Source organism: Lactuca saligna, chromosome 4 (genome assembly GCF_052625555.1).
Source record: "Lactuca saligna cultivar CGN05327 chromosome 4, ASM5262555v1, whole genome shotgun sequence".
NCBI classification, from domain to species: Eukaryota; Viridiplantae; Streptophyta; class Magnoliopsida; order Asterales; family Asteraceae; genus Lactuca; species Lactuca saligna.
Genome location: NC_136420.1, coordinates 148,133,763 through 148,156,370, shown reverse-complemented (window position 1 = coordinate 148,156,370; position 22,608 = coordinate 148,133,763). Strand labels below are relative to the sequence as shown.

General features: G+C 34.5%; 1 protein-coding gene and 1 non-coding gene across 2 annotated transcripts; one reads left to right on the top strand and one right to left on the bottom strand.

Annotated features, from left to right (window-relative positions):
• Positions 1-16,738: 16,738 nt before the first annotated feature.
• TRNAE-CUC (transfer RNA glutamic acid (anticodon CUC)) lies at positions 16,739-16,811 on the top strand. The gene has a single exon. It is a non-coding gene; the product is annotated as a tRNA-Glu (tRNA).
• A 488-nt stretch (positions 16,812-17,299) lies between these two features.
• On the bottom strand, positions 17,300-22,300 carry EMB2083 (AAA-type ATPase family protein). The gene is made up of 11 exons (XM_078991444.1): positions 20,632-22,300; positions 19,426-19,598; positions 19,237-19,338; positions 18,999-19,163; positions 18,786-18,926; positions 18,529-18,687; positions 18,347-18,432; positions 18,178-18,256; positions 17,971-18,093; positions 17,830-17,886; positions 17,300-17,750 (listed from the first exon to the last, which is right to left on the bottom strand). Exons 1-11 carry the CDS (start codon positions 21,956-21,958, stop codon positions 17,535-17,537), a joined length of 2,628 nt encoding a protein of 875 aa, XP_078847570.1. The 5' UTR covers positions 21,959-22,300; the 3' UTR covers positions 17,300-17,534.
• Between the last annotated feature and the right edge of the window lie 308 nt (positions 22,301-22,608).

Genomic DNA, 22,608 nt, shown 5'->3' with positions numbered 1-22,608 from the left:
GACCCATGAACGACCAAGGGAACAAGGGTATGAACGACCAAGGAACAATGCGTATTGCCACACACATTCCCATGAACGACCAAGGGAACAAGGCTACCTCCCAAACAAACACACATGAACGACCAAGTGATGAAGGCTTCTTCCCACACACAACCCCATGAACGACCAAGTGATCTGAATAAGATGAAGCTGGTTAAAATCAGATTAGAGAATTGGAGTGTGGTGTACAAGAAAAGAATTAATCAAAAAGTTCAGAGATGTATATTCTTTTTGCTAGATAAGAACTTTCACTCAACATCTACTCTGAACTACATCATTGAGTTTACCGACGCTTGTCAAGGCAATGATTTTGATGATCAAAAGTGCTTTTCTGACACGATTAAATGGTATATTGTTGTTCAGAACACACTTCTAGGTATGGTGTTGAAATTGTTCAAGGTGCAGAAAAAGCAGCAATGATGAAGAATCTCCTTCGCATTTTGACCCAAAGAGGGAGATTTTTGGGCTTATTGGTATTGTGTCAAACATATTTTGTAAAGGTAATTTATCGATGAGATGGGTCTATCCATTCTTGTTTTTAGTACTTATCCGTCTAGCCTATATATTGCATGCATGTAGCAATTAGGTTTTAATGATTGTATTGCCCTACCTAGCTTTTATAGAGAAGTTCACATTGAACTCTTCTAAAGCTTTTCAATACAAGCATTCGACACTATTTTATCTTCATTGTTCTTGTTATTTATTCACATAGTTTATAGAATCTATAAATCTAAGTTATTATTGTTTCAACACCCATCCCCTCTCTAGCCTCATAAACTTTCGGCCATAAGAGTAGAAAAAGAAAGACAAGTTCAAATTTTATAAAACAAGTTTATAAAATATAAACTCTAACTTTAAGGTAAAAGACAAAAAACATTTATCTAGTCCCAAAAGTTGTACTTGACTTATTAATTCATACCATATGAATAATATGTTACTTGCTAATAAAAATTATTATTTCCATGAAATAAATAATTTCCAATTTAATTATAAGAGTTTTATTGAATATTTATTAAAATCAATTTCTAATAAATAATCAATTGTATCAAGTTGTTGTTAGTGTGACCCTTTAATATCATATGTTAATTAGCAATATCACTTTAATATGATTCTTGAGCATACTAGATCCTTCACTTCATACTATGTTTCATTGTTAGTTGCATTGAATTAACAACTAATTGGTTTCTTGGGGTAGGATGTCCCTGATGGGTTTTTAACATTCTAACACTCCTAAGGTGTACATGCAACCCTAAATGCTTTGGATCTATGTTTTCTTTAATATACATGCAAAGTTTCAATATTCCAAAGCATCATCCTAACTACCATATAATGGAGTATCTATACTACCAAAATTCTAGCTAGATGACATACCTTTTGTTATAGTTGAAGGCCTTGAACCTTAAAGAGCTTAGCACCAATAGTATGAATGCCTCAAATAGAATCACAACACACCTAGGACAAAGGATAACTTGAGAGAAGATGTATTGCACTCATAATCGGCTAGCTCTTCCAAAGAACACATGTGTAACCGATTTCATGAACTAGGGGCTTCTTATATAGTGTAGCTTAATTAGGGTTACACCATGCAAACCCTAATGTGCATGACCTTCCATATTCCTCATGATCCATAGGTTTAAACCTACATGGATCATCCATGGGGCACCACATGGGTTTAGCCCAACATAAAGAACTATGGATCATAAGCCTACATTATAAGAATGAATGATTTACCAAATCAATCCCCATTTAATATTAGTCTCTTTTGATCACAAAATTAATTCCAAACTAATTCTTTATTAATAATAATTAAATAATATGATTTCATATTTATATATTAGAACTTATAATATACTAACAAATCATAAATAACATCTTCTCAAAAGTCCATCCTATCAAATTGTCCTGGTGATATACAACCCAAATGGACCATGCTACTCTCGTGTCAACTACATACCAAACATAGTTATGGACTTAGACACTAATCCAATAGTCTCCCACTTAGATAATTCTAATAACTATTATTGCAAGTACGACTCCACAGCCCGACTAGCAATCGTAGCTCTTAAAAGCTGTTGTCAAACTCTGACCTAGTCAACGACTCGTCCATTAGATAAGGGATCATATATTCCTCCATTCTAGATATCATATGGACTGAGACATGGATTATAATCATTCTCTTTGTCCATCTGTTGTTTCCTGATTTCTGATTTATGACGACCGACTAATTAAACAAATCAAATCAGTTCAAGCTTGGCCAAGCACTTAGGGGTGTCATCACTAAATCATCGAGGGGACCACAGATATTGTTTTTATCCCTCCATGGGTAAAAGAAATGGATAAACGTCAACTCATATGCTTGCTCTATCTACTCATCAAATCACACACAATGATATGTTTTATAACAACGAGTTACCGTTGCGTTTACATATCATCAATGTGCAACCGACTTGTAAACTACAACTCATATATCTCCGTTTGAAGAATATAAGATATTATCGTCTCATGATCAGTCGTGATAAAATCCATGAATTGATTCAAATGAGCGTTGTTTGAATCCAATACTCAAATCTTATTCCAGGAGCACTCATGAACACTACAACTATGTCTAAAACACCTAGACAAACTACAAACCTATTCATGACACTCTTGCCTTAATACCTACTTCCAAAGTATGATCGATTGTGGATGATTTGAATAACCTAGTTATTCGGGAAGTCAAAACATGAAAAGTGAAGCACAAGAATAATACTAATCCTATATGGCTCAAAAACTTTTGAGTCCCATATTGATTACTCATTATCATTGTATAATGTTTCGAATAATCAACATAATACTTGAATTAAAACAAGTGACATGCCATGCTCCAATCATGCACACTATGTTTGTCTAAACAATAGCTATGCTATGCTCCAAGTATGCACACTATGTTTGTCTATGGTCCTTGCTTCATGAAACAGATCAATTGACAATATTCCTATGATGCTCATTTCACAATTCCAAATCCTTACCATAAATGTAAGAATATCAATTTCTTGCCATTTACTATAATCCGTTAGATTCTAAACTTATATGCAATGATCCTCTTGCAATGACTATGAACAAAATTCACAGAGACTTGGCAACAAACATCACAAAGTATTCCAATGGAGAGCAATTCCACGGAAATGAAGTCTCAAATTTAAAGTACATACATTTGAACATCTTTCTTGCATTAAGTTTTCTACTATTGCACAGATTTAAGGAGTAACTTCCACCTATGGAAACATATCCATATTCCCATTTTGACTATCACTTCTTAACAAGAGTTGCCTCTTTTCAGAATATGTCAATATGGTCTGTCCTTTTCTATACTCCCAACTACAAGCGACCAATCCTTGACAAACCTTAGATTGTCCTTAACAGTTGTTTAACCATTTTAGTCATATCCAGTTCTATTCCTTTTCCCTCTTAATGCCCTAGGCATTTGGAAAAAAATTTAGAACGGATAAATGTTATAGCACATGTAATCGATCCTATACCCAAAGCATATTGGACACGATTCATAAAGACATGGTACCTGACCAGTATTTTGCTATAATATATCTATTTTCCATGTTCTCATAATTCGAATTATGAAAAGGGTTGCCGTAATCATAATCGAATTTTCAGAACGCAATTAACACAATCATGACTAAATTTGATTAAAATCTCATAATCTAAGTTTTTAGATTTGAAATGAAGTATGAATTCCACTACTTTAATTATAGCAAAACAATTTTTCAAATTCTAAAACTTACGAATTGAAACTTTTGTTTTCTATAATTAACATTGGTAAATTGCAACATTCATCATAATTGATTATGCTCCTACTAGCGTAATAATCATTACTTTACTAGCATAGCACTTATGCTCCCACTAGCTTTGACATGTACACAGAAATCAGCTGGACTTCTAGAAATCAATACTTATTGACTTTCATTACCAAAGTTCAAATTTCTGATACGAGATGCTTTGATAAGACTTGATCTAGGATTCTCTAACTTATTCTGTAGATAGCTCACATGTGTGTCTAAACAATTTAAGAACTTACAACAATAAGTCTCAAATGTTTAGACCTTTTGTCATTTCTCACAATTCGTATTATGAAAAGGGATGTTGTAATCATAATCGAATTTGAGAATGCAAATAACACAATTGCTATCTCCTTAAAATCTACTTAGTGAAAGAGTTTCCTCACAATGATTTTCATGAAGAGGAGAGAAACCTTATGACACTTAGATTTTATGGTGTATGTGTTCCTATCTGTGTGACTTTGTCAAACCATAATCATAAGACAAGGTTTGTGACAAATCCAAAATCATACAGACTGAACTTGTTCAATCTTAATTTCTTGCCACCTGGTAGCACAAGGGCCTACCATGTCTTCCAAGTTGTTATGCAAACAATTGAGAACTCATAGAACTCACATGCATAGTCAACTTTTAACTGGAATGAGCACAGAAATAAGAATATGTTAACACGATAGGTTACAAACCTCAAGTCGTGTGCTAGTGATAAACAATAGGTTTTCTTCTTGATTAGTTATTGAACCTTGTCAAGATCTTTAAGACTCTCACTGACCTCTTGAAATATTTGTTTCTCTTGTCAAGAATCATTCCTTGACAAACAAATATTCAAGAGTTAGTGCGGATTCTAATCAAGATAAACACCTCACACAATTGGTCTTAGCTGATCTTTGTCCCTATCAAGACATCACAACTTACCAATTTCAAATGTACAAGAGCAAAAAGAATATTACTCTACATTTGATGAGTGTTATAAACCTTCTTATGATTATGTCACTCAAGGAACAATCTTGGAGTGAAACTCTAAGACTTGATTTTGGAATGAAGTATGATTCATATATTTGATTTAACCATTTCAACAATTTATGATTCCTCTTCTTAGCCATACGAATGCACTAAGATGTCCTTAGAGGATCAATTGTGATATGGTTTTCCATAATCATTAAGATGATCATAAAACACGATACTAAAGTACTCTCCCATCTTTTCAGATTGGAGAAACTTTTATCTTTCTGCCTAATTTGATTCTTCTTATTCATTCTATCATACATTGAACCTTTTCCAATGTTTCGGAATTATACTTAAACTTGTAAGAATAACCATTTTTACTAAGCTTTAGTAAGTCTTGACGAATAGTCTTATCGATCTTTGTGGTGGACCTGACCAGCGCACAACCAAGTGTACCCAATCTCCTGTGTACCCAATCACCTAGTCCTTCACTTGACTCACATATTCATGTAAACAAGGAATTAATTTTAAATATCCCCAATACAAAGGTTCTCATTCATCACATAATCTGAGTCGCATGATTCTAAGTTTCTATCCAACTGAAACTTGGTTGATGAGGATCTTCCCTTATTGGGAAAATTTTCGACATTACCACAAACGAAAGAATCAAATTCATATTTCTAACATAGAAACATACAAACATCAATTTTTCACAAATGCCATTGTAAGGAGATATAATAAAAATAAAAACAAAACTTTATTTATTTATAAAATGCAGAAAAACTTTTCCTTACAATGCAATTACAAATGAAAAACTATGTTATTACATATTTCCTAGAAATCTATCATAACTCCTAAGCAACAGCTCAAAAATCCGATCTTCGAACCATGCGATTGAAATCCATCTTCGCGATCAGATTCAACATACTCTTACTTTTAAGCTTCCTTCCTTTTGCATGATCCTACAAAATATCAAAATGTAACCTTGTCACATCATGTATTAAGAATCATCAAATAGGAACTTAACATAGTTAGATATTCGACTTACCTGAAGCAGATCCAAACATTTTGATTCTACCTTCTTTCAGACCTTTCAGGTAGTCAGGGCAACTTCGCAACCGATTCCCCTTCTTTTGGCAATAGAAACAAATAGACTCTTTGGGAATGGTACACGGGACTATCTCAGACTTAGCCTTTCTCTTTACCATTTGGTCAACTGGGTTGACTATTGCCGATCCCTTTCCATTGGGAAGAGAAATCCTTTACGGACTTCCATTGTTTCCATTCTTAATGCCCATGGAAGTTTGAGAAGTAGATATTTCAATCAAATTTTCTTTTTCAGTGCGCCAAATCAATGTTGATTCAGCAGCACCAAGCAAATAGGTAAGATCAATAAGGGTCATGTCGTGTCTGTCACATAGTAGTCCTTAATGAACTCACTATATGACTTGGGAAGTGACTGAAGAACCCAGTCAACGTATAACTTCCTCGGGACAACGACACCTAATGCTCTCAGCCTGTCAATATGTGACTTCATCTCCAAGATGTGAGTACACACAGACCTTCCATCTTGATGTTTCATTGCAAGTAGGGCTTGAGTGACCTTGAACTTTTCAAGTTTTTGAAATTGTGGGTCAGGGAGAATAATTGGAGGAGGTGGAGGAAGTGAAGTATGATTTCCACTTCCACGATCCAATTGTGGAACATCATCTTCAAGAGGAAAGCTTGTTCCAAAAGGTTTGAGAAGACCATAGTTGTCTAAACTACACATCTACACGGGAGAAAATTCAAGTTAGTTGATTTAAGTACTTAATATAACACCCAAATGAAATATTAAGGCAAAGACCCAACACAATAATTTACAATTCAGAAGAGGGATGCCGTAATCCAATTGTAAAGTATTTGGAGGTAGGTAAATGATTATTTACCAATTTCTACCACGAAAAATGAAAAGGAATTTTAGGTTTTAAGTGAATTGAAATTCATAGATCCTTTGAGATTCATTGAAACTTTTAATGGCATGTTTAAATCTTGATTATGCCCTTCAAGTTGTGACTGGGATGCCGATGATCACAAACAAGATGTGAATAACCATGCAAATTAGCTTGGTACACCCAATGTTACAACCACCAAATCAATGTGTCGGTTAACCACACACGCTCCATTGATCTATGATTAACATCAAGCTACCCTTTACCATACACTGTCAGTCCAGGTTAGTGTGTCGGTTAACCACACATGCCCCACTAACGACTTAACAGGGTGCAAAGTGCAATTTCATGGAATAGCACCATATTCACATGTTTCCTAAAGTAACTAAGATTGGGTATTTACTAAAATTTTAGTTACTTTATAATTATCATTATACTTATAATGAGAATTAATGTCCTATACTACCCGTTCGACTGACGACCCTCCACCAGTCAAGGAAGCGGTGGGTGAGAGTGGACACCCATTAAACTGCCATTTTATAGGTAGTAACCTTATACCCCCCCCCCCCTTATAGACCGGCTTCATGAATGAGGCCTACTAATGGTAAGACTGAATTTACTCTTACACATATATATAAATATTAAACCTATAATATTATAATAGTATAACGGTAGAATTTTAACTTTTAAAACTCTAGGGTTTGGAACTAAATGTTTCCAAGGTAGACTCTACATTTACAAATTCCAAAACTTGAGTGCAAGTTTTGAACTATTCAAAACTTTTGGTATCCATAACTTATGAGTTTAATATAGGTTTTATGAAAAGACTTTTGACATTCCATAACTTGATGACAAATTATGGAGTTCATAAAAAAAACATTTATAAAAAGGACTCTTCATGATCCATAACTTGAGGACAAGTTATGGATGACATTAAACCATTTAAGATGAAATTTAAAAATGAGACTCCTCACTTTCTATAACTTAAGGAAAAGTTATAGAATTCATCAAAAACATCTAGATCAACTATTATAACTTACAAAATCAAAAAATTTGTCTATGATGTAAATTAAACTCATAAGAACAAGACAATTCATATCAAACAAATTTCATGTAACTAGCCTAATTTGACAATTATCTTTTAAATTAGATGAGCATGATCATTACCACATGTCCACATCAAAAACAAGTTTATAAGTTCAAAAACAGTTTATAGTAATGATCCTAGTCCAGTTCTAGCCTTAAAACTCAAAAATCTGCATTCTGGAGCTCCAACTCATCGAGTGCATGAACTGACTCGACCAGTTGGTCAGATTTATGAGGGGACTCGACGATTTCCCCAGTGGACTCAGCGAGTCTACTATCCAGAAAGCAGAAAAAACGATTTTTTTAGCTTTTGAAAGCAAGTAGCATCAAGTATATTGGAAAACAACCCTAGGCCCTGACACCACTGATGGGTTTTGAGCATTCTAACACTCCTAAGGTGTACATGCAACCCTAAATGTTATGGATCTATGTTTTCTCAAATATACATGCAAACTTTCAATATTCCAAAGCATCATCCTAACTAGCATATAATGGAGTATCTATACTACAAAATTCTGGTTAGATGACATACCTTTTGTTATAGTTGAAAGCCTTGAACCTTAAAGAGCTTAGCACCAATAGTATGAATGCCTCAAATGGAATCACAATAGACCTAGGTAAAAGGATAACTTGAGAGAAGATGTCCTGCATTCATAATCGGCTAGCTCTTCCAAAGAACACATGTGTAACCAATTTCATGAACTAGGGGATTTTTATACAGTGTAGCTTAATTAGGGTTACACCATACAAACCCTAATGTGAATGACCTTCCATATTCCTCATGCTTCATGGGTTTAAACATCCATGGATCATCCATGGGTCACCACATGGGTTTAGCCCAACATAAAGAACTATGGATCATAAGCCCACATTATAAGAATGAATGATTTACCAAATCAATCCCCATTTATTTAATTAGTCTCTTTTGATCACAAAATTAATTCCAAACTAATTCTTGATCAATACTAATTAAATAATATGATTTCATATTAATATATTAGAACTTATAATATATTAAAAATCATAAATAACCTCTTCTCAAAAGTCCATCCTATCAAATTGTCCTGGTGATATGCAACCAAAATGAACCATGCTACTCTCGGGTCAAGTACATACCAAATATAATCATGGACTTAAACACTAATCCAACAATACCCATGTGGCGATTTTAGTATGATTCCAAGGTCTGCTCCTCTAAAGTTGGATGCTCCATCAGTAAAGAGTATCCACTCCCCCATGTTTTCTTCTTCTTGAAGTCATTGGTGTACAACTCTACCTCAGGTTGTAGATCATCACTAAAATCAGCCATAAAATTGGTTAATGTTTGTGACTTTATTGAGGATCTGGGCTCATATTTGATGTCATATATAATGAGCTTCACTGACCACTTAGTCATTTTGCATGACATTTCTTGTTTTCTTATGAAATTCTTAATTAGATAGTGAAGTTTGACATGTGTAGTATAAGTTTCAAAATAATGTCTTAATTTAGTAGAAGGTGTAACTATTAGTTTTTCAAGGAGAGAGTACCTAGTTTCAAGATCCAAGAGACTTTTACTTACATAGTAAAGAGGTTGTTGTTCGCCATCAAGATTCTTGGCCAGAACAACACTTACAACATCCGATGGTATTGAAAGATGTATGAGGAGTGGTTCCCCATCTGAAGATCCTTGTCCAGGACTCACTTCTATTACCTTCTTGGTCACCATGTAACCAAGGAACTTGTCTGACTTCATTCCAAAGTGATATTTGGATTGGTTTAGCTTCATGTTGTATTCATCTAATATATCGAAGACTTCTTTAAGATCCTTGAGGTGATCTTCATCTCTTTTGGATTTGACTACCATGTTGTCAATGTACATTTCCATGGTGTCCCCCAGTTTATCCTTGAACATCTGATTCAACAGTCTTTGGTATGTTGCACCTGCATTTTTAAGACGAAATGGTATAGCAGTGTAACAATATATACATGTGGAAGTTATGAAAGTGGTATCCTCTTGATCAGATGGTTCCATTTGAATTTGTTGGAGCCCTGTTGAGGCATCCATGAATGTTAATAGTTCATGGCCTCTCATGGCATCTATCATAGAATCTATGTAAGGCAATGGGAAAGGATCCTTAGGAAAAGCCTTGTTAAGATCCGTGTAGTCCATACAAACTTACCATTTATCATTCTTTTTCTGCACTACGACTATATTTTCTAGCCACCTTCGGAACTTGACCTCCTTGATCATTAATGTTTTAAAAAGGTTTTCCACTTCCTCTTGAATGACCAGGTTCTTTTTGGGTGCAAAATTCATTAGTTTTTGGTGTACAGGTCTGAAAGAAGAATCAATGTTAAGTTTATGAGTTTTAATGTTCTTATCTATACTTTTTGTGTCTTCATGTTTCCATGCAAAGGTTTTCCTTCTTTCTTTCAGGAATGTAACTAGGTCATTATGGTATTGATGATCCTATGAATACTTTGGTGTCAGTATCCTCTAGGTTTAGGGGTACTTCTTTTATATCTTTCCCATTCGTTTCTTGTACATCTTGTGTCCCCTCTTTTGAATTGTTATGCTTTCCTTGGCACTGAGGAAGACTTTACTGAGGTCATGTAGCTTTATTTGCATTCTTGTTAATCACCAATGATCTTCATTGTCCCTAAGGGGTAGGCATCTTGACGCATTGATGGTACGTCGATGGAACCACTTTCATGTCATGGATGTATGGCCTACCTAATATAACATTGTAGGAAGATAAAGCTTCTATAACACGAAAGCATTTCATAGAATTTACCCCTTCGATGCAAATGGGTAGCTTGATCTCTCTAATAATATGATTTGTTTCACCTTTGAATCCTTTTAGTATTGAGGATCTTTTGATTATATCGGATTCCGGGATGTTCATCTTGGTTAGGGCATCTAAGAGTATGATGTTCATCGAGGATCCTCTGTTAACCAGGATCCTTCTGGCGGAATGATTGGTGATGTGGAGAGTTATTGTTAATCCATCATGTTGGGGATCTTGAATGTTCTTTCTATCATGTTCATCGAAGGTGATTTCTTGCTTGTAATCGATGTGTTCTTCAGGGGTTTTTCTTCTTTCTCTGCCTTGGATATCTTAGCTTGTCTTTTTGCTGTAGAGTAAGAAGTTCCACAAATGTCAGATCCTCCGAAGATAAAATTGATTACCTTGGCGTCTTCAGGAAGGGATCCTGTTTTTTCTAGGATCTTCGAAGGATTTGTCTCCATTTCTTTGGGTCTTTCTTTCCTTCTTCCTAGGATCTTTTCAAGGTATTCTTTGCTTAAGAGATAGCTAATTTCCTTCCTGAGGGCTATATAGTCTTCAGTGATGTGGCCGAAGTATTTGTGTTATGTAGACCACTTACACTTTTCCTTCTATCCAGTGGACTTTTCTCCTTTCTTTGTCCACCTTGCTTTGTTGTTGAGATCCTACATAGCATAGGTTATACCTGAAACATCCATAGTAAAACAATAATCAATGATCTTGGCAAATTCATCTTCCTCTCATTCATCCTCAAGGGCATTAACCCTATGATGATCAGGTTTGGAGTACAGTTTTGATTTGTAGGATCTTTGGGCCAAGGACTCGGCCTTCCTACTAGGATTATCATATGAATTTGGGGTGCTGGTCCTTTTTTGAAATTTTTTATCTTCTTCTAGGCTGATGAATCTCAACATTCTACTTCTGACTTCATCCATTCTTTTACACAAGGTAATCACAATATCCTAGTAGAATGTAGAATCCTTTTTTAGGCTCATTTTAAAAGCTTCCATAGCAGCGTCCATGTCAATATTAGGGATGTTCAACCCTTCCCTACTAAGCCTGCTTACGAAATCTCTAAGGGATTCCTTAGGATCCTGGACTACTCGATATAGATCCCTAGTGATCCTTTCGAATATCTTGCTATAAGAAAACTGGTTATTAAAAAGATTAACTAAATGAGCAAAAGAAGTAATGCAATAAGGAGGAACGTTAAGAAGTCATTTCAAGGCTGATCATGTGAGGGTTGAACCAAAACCCTTGCACAAAGAGGCTTATTTTAAGTGTAATTGGATGGGAATGATTTCCCTTCTTTCCCTGTATTGTGCGACGTGTTCCTCAAGATTCGTAGTTCTGTCGTAAGGCTTCATGCTGGGAGTCTATAAGTGTTTTGGAACTTCAGTATCAGTTATCGCATGAGAAAATCTTAAGATCATGTGGCTTGCAGGGGATGCTACTGGTATAGGTTGTACTTTTCCTGGTATACTCAAGATCATCTGTCTCACTTGTTGAAGTTCCCTAGCCATGATAGGACTTATACATGCATCAAGACTCTAAGAGTTAGTATTAAATGCACTATTATTTAGTAAGTTACCAGTGTCTTGGTTTTTTAGGGTAGTGAAGGTTTCGTTAGGATCCTGCATCACATGGTTTTGATTATTTGCGATTGCTCCCCAAGTTGAAGCAGCAAAAGTTGCCGAGGTTGTAGCATCTCGACAAATCCCTAGGGATCCTACGTTGTCGAAATTGAGGATCCTGGGTTACAAACCCGAAGGTGCTATTTCATGATATTTATGGATCTCTCCCCTCATTCTTTCCACTTCTTTGATTATTGTCCTGTTGTTCTCCTATTGCCGACTCACTTATTGTTCCAATCTTTTCATAACGGGAAAGAGCTCGTTGTTAGAAATCATCACGTGAGGATCCTGGAATCCTTGGGTAGTGATCGGATAAGTATCTTTCTTTGGTGCATTGGAAGTCTTTTTATGAGGCCCGTTTAGAGTTGGAGGAAGGTTTTCAGAGGAAATAAGAGGAACAGAGGATGAGGATAAGTTTGATCAGGTAGACATGAATTTTCAAAGATTATGAACACCACGACCCCACGGTGGGCGCCAAATTGTTTTGTTCAAAAATCGATCAAACGAAGATCAACCAAGTTGTATGAGAGGTTGTGGTGTTGTGAATAATGTAAGTACTTAATTGAGATAAAAATAAAATGTGTGGTTTATAAGGAAATACCTTGATCCTTGCTAGGATCTCCGACATAAAACCTTAGGAGGTGATAATGATCACCTGCCTTGTATGATCTTATTTATTTGAATGTAAATTACAGAGAATATGATAAATATACGAATACAAATGTTTCAGTAGCTCTAGGTGTTTAAGGTGTCAGCTAATTGTGCCCGTTGTGTGTGTTTTACATGTGTATATATAGTCTAGGTTAAGTAACTATAATTGTAACGCCCGTGTTTCTAGTCTAGGCATTAAAGATGATGCAATAGTCTAGGTCAAACTTTCCAATTTGTTTTGAAGTAATAAAGATGTATTAATTGAGTATTATGCATTTTATACTTAATTATTATGATTTAATAAATTAAGGATAAAAATAAGCGTCGAAAATAGATGTTAAATAAACCTGATGTCTATGAAGAAAGTTGTAGTGGTTGAAATAAGGATTCCGGAGATATAAAGAATACTGAAATCCGAGTTATAACGAAGAAGTTATGACCTGTCGAAGTTTCGCAACAAAACCAACACGACATTGTGTGACGTAAAAAGTGAGTTTTCGATAAAGTGCTTTTTAACCTTAGCTATCTAAATGAAAGTCGTAGTATATGTTAAACCGACAGCGTGCATAAAAAGAATGTCCAAATCTGACTTCTTATGAGGAAGTTATGAATTTTCTAAGATTTGGCATAGCAGTATGCAGCCCGGAACTCGAATCTTATATCGAGCAATTTTTAGGCAACATAACCTAAATGAGAATCGAAGATCTTGTTGATAGTAGTTCAACGGTAAAAAGACAAACAAAAACAGACATCGGATAAAGAAGTTATGAATTTTTAACGGACTTTTCCTGTCCCGGCCTGTTAAAAAGATAACTTTAAAAATAAAGTCAAAATTTGTTGACGGAGTCTTAACGAAAGTTGTAGAGCACGGTCATACCTACGCGTGGATATAAAGAACGTCAAAAACGGAGTTCGTATGCGAAAGTTACGAATTTTTGAAGTTTGAAAAATCAGAGTATGCCCCGCGTACAGGAGTACGCCCATCGTACTCGTGTTCATGGTCCGAGATTGGCCACATCGCCTACTCCTTCACATGCAACACATATCTCGCATACTTGACACGTCCAGAGCCACGTATCACGGTACGCCCAACGTAGTGGCTGGTGAAGCAGTACACCCCGCGTACCTGAAGTTTACGCCCAACATACTTCAGATTTCGGATACTATAAATAGAAAGCGAAGCTGTCCGGATTTTGTTTACAAATCTTTCACTTTTACACCCTTTACTCTCTCTCAAACTATCCTAACACCTCCTGAAGCCTAGGGAACCTCCCTAACACCCAAAGCAAGTCTCGAAGCACCTAAAGATCCCGAGAAAAAGAGTTTTTTGAGCCGAAACTCTGCCCACGTGAAGCCCGATTTTTGAGAAAACATCCCGGTTTCATCAAAAAAAAGATTGTTTTAAGGGACGAAGTGATGTCCAATCACCGTCTTATCAGGTGAGTGTGTAGTCACTTTCATCTTGTACATGGATATGAAGTATTTTCTATAAAATATGTGTTGTGTGTATATATATTGTTTGTTTATTTGAGATGTGTGTTAAATGAATGTTTTATACAAGTTTTAAACTCTATATGTATTTTTATCTACGAATATGTTGGGTAGAACATGTGTAGATAAATAATGAGGAATGAAAGATGATATAGATGAATATTGGTAGTTGTGCCGTAACCCGTATGTGTTTTTGATTTGTGTTCACCAGTTGTAATCTAAATATCCTGGCAGCCGCGCCTAATGGATAATATTGTCAGTTATGCCTAATAAATACAACATAATCATGGCAGCTACGCCTAAAGGATAATATAGGCAGTTGCGCCTAATAGAGAATGTCATAATCCTAGTAGTTGTGCCTAAATGATAATATTGGTAGTTGGGCCTAATAGATAACACTAGCAACAGTGTCATAGGCAACGATGGACTTTGTGCCTATTCCTTAGGAGAATCCTTAGGAATGAATGAATGAAGGATAGATGATTCTTAAGATATTTAAGAATAAATAAAATAATGGGGATGGGAAATTGGGTTGATTGTTTGATGTTTAAACATAATAAATTTATTTATTGTGGGTTGAAAACCCTATGTACTCACCAGGTTTCCCAACATGACCCACTCAGTTCATTCGTATCACAAGTATCGATATGAAGCTACTTTACACTGAGAGATTAAAAGAGATGTGGATCATTAGTGTAAATGAATGTAAGGTCTGTTTATGCTTATGTTTTTGTATTGAAAATGGCATCCCAAAGTTTTAATATAAACAAAATACATTTCTTCGGAAATGCTTTGATAATATGTTTTCGCCATTTTGAAAGACTACTCTGATTTTATGTTAAAAAGCATAAACGAAATCGGTCTTTTCAGGCCGTGAAAATGAGGATGTCATAATAAATCCGAGATTTTCGGGATCCTGTTGAACTGGTGTTTGCACATGCTTTTACTTGGTATTTCTGGTTCTTAAGCCTTATTGGAACGTTTCTTCATTGAGAATGACTCTTATGTTGACTATTTCTGCACATGTGAGAAATAAACAAGAAATATAGTCGTTAAACTTGTTATGAAATAATAATGGCGGTTTTCCGGATCCTGATGTATGTTCCGGATCCTGAGACTCCTTTAAGATTCGGGACCTTAGATATCTTTGAGATCGGGGATCCTGGATAGGATTGAGGATCTCGGCCCTAACACCCTTCTCTCTACCATATGACAAATTATCATTTCATTCAAATGGTGTCCTCACTAGCTTCTTCTTCCTTGTGGTTAAACATTGATTGCATGTGTGCACATTTTATAGCCCTGAGATCCACTACGCTTGGTGGAGCGGGCCGTATACACTCATGCAACTCAACCAGATCATTCAATTCTTGCTTGTTCAGGCTCTTCTTCTCAAAAAGCGTATCAACAACCACACCCATTAGTTCCTATTTCCCTCCAAAATCTAACAAACAAACAAAAATTACTACCTACGATAAGATCTAAGTACCATACCCTTTCAAAAGTCAAATGTATAACCTTTAGAATGGTGGATGAAAGAGGAAACTTGCAAGCAACTTATGCCCATGCTTCCACTACTTACGACCCATATAATAAGAGAGTTTTGTGTGACAAGTTCACTCACTAGATAAACTAATGCAACTACTAAAGTTAGTTGGTAAGCAAAGTAACTAAAAACTTGTACATGATTTATTAAATCATAACATATGATATAATAACTAATTTTTATTTTCTTAGGTTATTATTTTCATAAAATAATAATTATTTCCTAATTTATTACAAGAGTTGATTACTTATTAGTAATTGTATTTTAATAATAAATATTCAATAAGTGACAATTTGTTAAAGATGTGATCCTATAGAATCTTATGTTATTAGCAACATCATTTTAAAATGGTCCTTATGGATATAGATCCAACAACTTGTAGATTCAACAAATCAAATACCTTCTAATCTTCTATAGCTATAAAGAATTGTTAAAGGATGTTGTTTTTTTACTCTAGTTTTGTGCTTATGTATTTATTTACATTTAATCATTAAAAATATAAAATATATGTGTTATAATTTTTTTTAATTAAAAATAAGACAATTCTTAAATTAATGGTGTTTCTTAATCATTACTTAATTATTCGGATAGTAGGTTTTTAGTACTATAAAAATTATGTTTTACTGTTTTAATAAAATGAAGTGTTTATTTAGTTATACGCTTTCTAATTCATTTAAAGAGTATCTATAACAATATACGATGGATGATCATGTTTTTATCATCTTTTTAAATTGAATAATAAAATAATGGTCAAATTCAATCCTCAGAATATCCTGAAATATCTGGTTTAAATATAAAAAACTTTCGCTTACAAGCAAAATCCGTTGTAGTCTAGTTGGTCAGGATACTCGGCTCTCACCCGAGAGACCCGGGTTCAAGTCCCGGCAACGGAACAACTTTTTTGTTTGTACAATTCATGTAACTCAAAATTATAACCAAATCCTGATAAAAATATCTTTTTGTTTGTATTATTTCGTTTTTTTTTTTAATTATAATTGTAACTGAAGGGTACTTATTCAGTAGAAGGGAAATTACAATTCATTTAACTCAAAATTATAACCAAACCATGATAATGTGTTTTATTTTTATCTAGATAGAATGACTAAATATATTAAGCCAAAAAATCAAAGTTAATGCATTAAGACACTAACAATTTTATCTTTTTCCTCCTTCCAAGTCTTCGCACGTAATGTATATATATGTAATGTAAATTGTGTGACTTGTTTTTCATTTTTAAATCAAAGCGTAAAATTGTTATTTAATCTCAATTACACAATCATTTCACAAAATAACAACATTTTGAATATTTAGCATAAAATAAAATAATCCCTCTTTCTCCAAATATGTTTCTTCACAAAAAAAAAAAAAAAAAGCAACTTGATAAATTAAAAAAACATAATAAATTGAAAAACATTATAGAATGCACAAAGATGTGAGCGAGTTAAAATTATGAATCTCTAAAATCTAAAACAAAACACCTTACTTTTCTTTTCTCGCAATTTATGCTTTACAAAAACTTTGACTCAACAAGACCCTCACCTCTGTCCTCCTAATAACCATTGGGTAAATTTTACCAATTTACCCCTCCTTCCACTGCATGACAAATTATTAATCGTTCAAATGGTGGCCTTACTAGCTTCTTCTTCCTTTTGATTCAACATTGATTGCATGTGTGCACGTTTTATAGCCCTAAGATCCACTACGCTTGGTGGAGCGGGTCGTATACACCCATGCAACTCAACCAGATCAATCAATTCTTGCTTGTTCAGACTCTTCTTCTCAACAAGCGTATCAACAACCGCATCCATCAGTTTCCTATTTCCCTCCAAAATCTAACCAAAAAAAAAAAAACAAAACAAAAATGAAAAATCACCATCAACAATATATGATATGATATGATATGAAATATACCTCCTTTGCACGCCCGTAACACATGTTCAAGATCCGAAATGCCTCCGTGTCAATTTCCTAATTTTTTATTAAATTTTTAATCAGATATAATAATAAAAGTGAAAATATAATATAAAGTTTAAAAAAAAAAAAAAATTATACATCGATTCTATCAGCAACCCAAAAATTAGATACGCCATAATATTTGTCAGAAAGACCACCAAGTACGAGCGTCCGTGCTGCTGACCTGGCGTTGTCAGATGTTTCAGCCCATATTGTACTCAACTGCACAGTTTATATTAATAAACTTTTATCACAAAAACTAAAAAAAAAATTAAAAGAAAAAAAAAAAAAAAAAAATTGTGTCACCTGATCTTCACCATGCCAAATCTCATCAGCTGCTCGTGGTGCTAACTGAACAGTAATATGATCTAATAGTGACTGTCGACTGTATCAAAATAATTATAAAATTTTAAATATTAAAAAAAGAATTAAAAGGATATAAAAATGAAATTAAATCTATTGTTGTGTTGTGTACCTTAGCAAGCCTTCTTTAAATTTGATATGATCCATTTTCACACGCACATAACCTAATTCCCTCCCTGCTCTTGGCGCGATATTAATCTGATCAAAATAAATATTTACTATTATTATTATTATTATTATTATTATTATTAAAATTAGAATTTATAAAATAAGAATGTTGAGAAAGAATCATACGAATTCAATGTTTTTAAGATCAGGAAAATTGATTGCTACAACAGCCATTGCTGCTTCATTGATAGCCACTTGTTTCCAGATCTCAAGGCTTCTTTCCTTCTTGTCAAGCATTCCTCTCTCTTCTATTTGTGCAGCTTGTAACAAGTCATCTGTTGTTATCTACACACAAATTAAACAAAATATGTATATATATGTTGATGTATTATTATACTTACTAGAAAAACAAAATAACTCAAATTAAAAAAAAAAAAAAAAACCTCAGTTCTTCCGTCACGCATCATGTTAATGGCAGCCACCTCAACAATATTTGCCAGCTCAGCACCAACCATTCCATCAGTCATGGTAGCAACAGCAGCATAGTCTACATCTTCAGCCATTGGTTTCTTACGCGCATGCACCTATAAATATAATAACAAAAAACATTTAATACTCAAATAAACAAGAAAAATTAATTAGTTAATTAATGAAACCTTTAGAATTTCAACGCGTCCGATTAAGCCTGGTTTTGGAATAAATATTTTTCTGTCAAACCGCCCTGGTCTCACAAGAGCGGGGTCTAAAATATCGGGTCGGTTTGTGGAAGCAATAGTAATCACATTTCCTCTTCCTTCAAATCCATCTAAACATACAAGCAGCTGAAAAATAAAAATAATTAGTAAATGAAAAAAAAAAAAATTAATCATTTTAATGGAATATAATTAATCTGACCTGATTTAAAGTTGCATCACGTTCTTGTCCACCGGAACCTTTGATTAAACCACGTTCCCTTCCAACCGCATCAAGTTCATCAATGAACACAACAGATGGAGCCTAATAAGATGGAGAATATGAATATTAAATAAATTTTGTATTTTTTTTTTTTTTTTTGATAAAAATATGAGAAAGGATGATTCTTACACACTCTCTTGCTTCTTGGTAAAGTGCACGAACACGTGAAGCACCAACTCCAACGTATATTTCAACAAATTGTGATGCGGAAATGGAAAAGAAGTTTACACCTGCTTCACCAGCTACTGCTTTTGCTAACAAAGTCTTTCCAACTCCAGGGGGCCCACAGAGGAGAATGCCACCTGATAAACGTATGAAGTGAATTGTGAAGCCTAGAATATGATTTCATTACATTGAAAGGGATAAAGTATTGAAATTTTGATTATTGTATGTTTATGTAATCCTCAAGATGTTGAATATATAGTATTTAAATATTAAGGCTGTGTTTGGCGTGCCATAGTTAGCTGATAAACTAGCTTATTTTTCAAACTTTTTTAAGTTGGCATGCTTGGCAAACCAAAAAGTAGCTTATAAACTAGCTTTTTAAAAAGATAACTGAAAAGCTAGCTGTTAAATAAAAAGCTAGCTGATAGTTGAAAAGCTAACTGATAAAAAAAATGACGTTTGGTAAAACTAGCTGAAAAGTCAGCTGAAGTATATAAAATTACATAAAAGGATATTTAAGAGTATTTGGTTCTATAATTAATTAAGGAGTATATTTGGAAAAAAATTTAAAAAGCTCCTAAAAAGCTAGTCTAAGTAGCTTTTCAAAAAGCTAGCTTATAAGCTACTTTTTGGCTTGCCAAACGCGATAACATAAAAAAACTCAAAAAATAAACTAGCAAATCAGCTAGTTGTGGCACGCCAAAGAGAGCCTTAGACTAGCTTTTGATGAGCTTTTTTTAAATTTTCCAAATATACGCATAATTTATAAAATAAAAATAAAAATAAATCTTTTAAATGCCTATTTATGTCATTTTATATATTTCAACTAGCTTATCAGCTAGTTTTACCAATTGTTATTTTTTATTAGCTAACTTTCTATATAACACCTAGCATTTAAACTATCCGCTAGCTTTTTAGCTAACAACTAGCTTTTCAGCTAGTATGCCAAACATAGCCTTAGACTAACTTTTCGGGAGCTTTTTAAAAATTTTCCAAATATACCCTTAATTAATTATAATAAAACATATTCTTATAAATGTCATTTTATATCGTTCAGCTAGTTTACCAAACGTCATTTTTTATCAACTAGCTTACGATATAACAGTTATCTTTTCAGCTAACAGCTAATTTTTCAACTAGTACGCCAAACAAAGTGTAAGTATCATATACCTGGTATTTTGACACCTCGCCTGCGATAAATTTCACCATGTGTGAAAAACTTGACAATCTCCTCTAATTCAAGTCGAATTTTCCCAAGTCCAGCTACATCTGTAAACTTCACATCCACCCCTCTTTCTAAATACTGTGAAAGTTTTGTATTTTGTGCACGACGAACCCTAGCACCAGATTTCATGAACTGAGCAGCCATTTTCATGTAAGGATTCTCCTCACCTTCCTTTCCTTCTTCATCATCATCATCTTCCCCAGGTTCAAGTCCTGCCATTCCCCTTTCCAATTCCTTCATTTTCCTCTTCTCTTCAGCTTCTGCTTTCTCAATCTTCAACCTATCTTCATAATCCTTTTTCTGCTTCTTGTAACTTAAAACAACAGTCTTGTAGAACAAAACAAAGAACAACAACCCAATAACCAATGTAACATTGGAGTCACGCGCTAAATCTCTCCACATGTTAGACATGCGAGAGTATGACATTTCAGCTTCAATCATGGATTGTTCGCTTCTGAGCTTTTGTTCCTCCATTTTCTTCTTCTTCTCTTCCATCTTCTTTTGTGCTCTCATTGCCTTCTCCATTTGTGCTATCTCTTTCTTTCTACTCAACATCTCACTGCTTCTGCTCTTCTTAAGCTCCTCCCTTGCTTTCCTTAACTCCAAGACTTTTTTTGAGACTGGTTTTGGCTTCACTAATGAAAAGATCCAGACAGGAAATTTTGCTAAGAACCCTAAAAAGGGGGGAGGAACATCTGGCATCTTGACAGGTGGAGTATACGCCTGAACACATATTGAATCGATCTCCATTGCATCCCATGATTCCCAAAACTTCTGATCACTGTCTATTGAAGGCACCACAAGTCTGACAACTTTAGAATCCTCTAAAACAGCTAAAACAACTACAGGTCTTTCCTTTAAACCTCGACCAGGGTGTTTAATTATGTGTTTAAGCTTTCCATCGCGTTTCAGATTCAGAATATCAGTATATGGAATTCGATTAGCTACAAGAGGGAGCCCTTGTGACCATGTTTTCCATTCTTCGGGTGTTAATGCATTCGTCTTTTTGGGAGGACGCTTCTTTTGTGTAACTTTGGCTGCTAATACAGGCTGGGGTAGTGAAGCCGATATTATCGTTAGGGTTACAGAGATTTGGAGTAAATTCAAAGAAGTTATCTTACTTTTTGATTCTTCTTCGGGTTCTGAGTTACATATATGACATGTAATTGATGAATTGGCGTTAGGTAAGCGTCTAATTCTTCGAGATTGTAGTCGACGTGATAAGGAAGTTGAGGGGAACAACGAAGAAGCGGAAATACAATGAGATGCCATGAAATTCAGTAAAAGAAGCTGAATAGAAAGAATAAATGGACGTATAACGTTACTGTATTGGTTGAAGGAAGAGAGTCCAGTGCGTAGGTTGTGGTTTCGCAGGGAGCAGATTAGCGCTGTTTATATCTCATGATGCTTTCATCCTCAGGGAATACTAATCGACACTGAGCTTTCAGAAATGTAGCAGAAAGAAAAAGATAAATAATCGAAGGCTCTTCCCAATAGAAGATGAAGTTACTCTGTGAATTTGGAGAGGAAGGGAAGGCCGGAGTTCTGGCCGGCGTGAGCTTTGAGGGATGGTTTTTAGATAGGTTCCATTAGCGGCTTATTTACGGCGTTAGAAGTTTTATTTAAATGGAAGTTAAACTGCAACATATATATATATATATATATATATATATATATATATATATATATATATATATATATATATATACAAAAATGGTGCTTTTTATGTATTTTTTTTAATAGTTTAGGGCCGAACATGAGACGGAACCGGTATCGATCCGTACCGTTTCCGAATTTGATCAAAAATCAATCCCGAGTACAGAACCGAATTAACATCACTGGTACCGGTACTGGGAATGGTATCGGTTTTCGGTACTAGTACCGGTACCGGTGGTACCGAATCCCGAATTTTGTGCATTTGA

Coding starts and splice junctions, on each gene's coding strand:
- EMB2083 (XM_078991444.1), bottom strand. CDS start 21,958: ATGGCATCTCATTGTATTTCCGCTTCTTCGTTGTTCCCCTCAACTTCC. Junction 19,599..20,631: donor GCGAGGTGTCAAAATACCAG/GTATATGATACT, acceptor TACGTTTATCAG/GTGGCATTCTCCTCTGTGGG. Junction 18,688..18,785: donor TGCGTGACGGAAGAACTGAG/GTTTTTTTTTTT, acceptor ATTTGTGTGTAG/ATAACAACAGATGACTTGTT.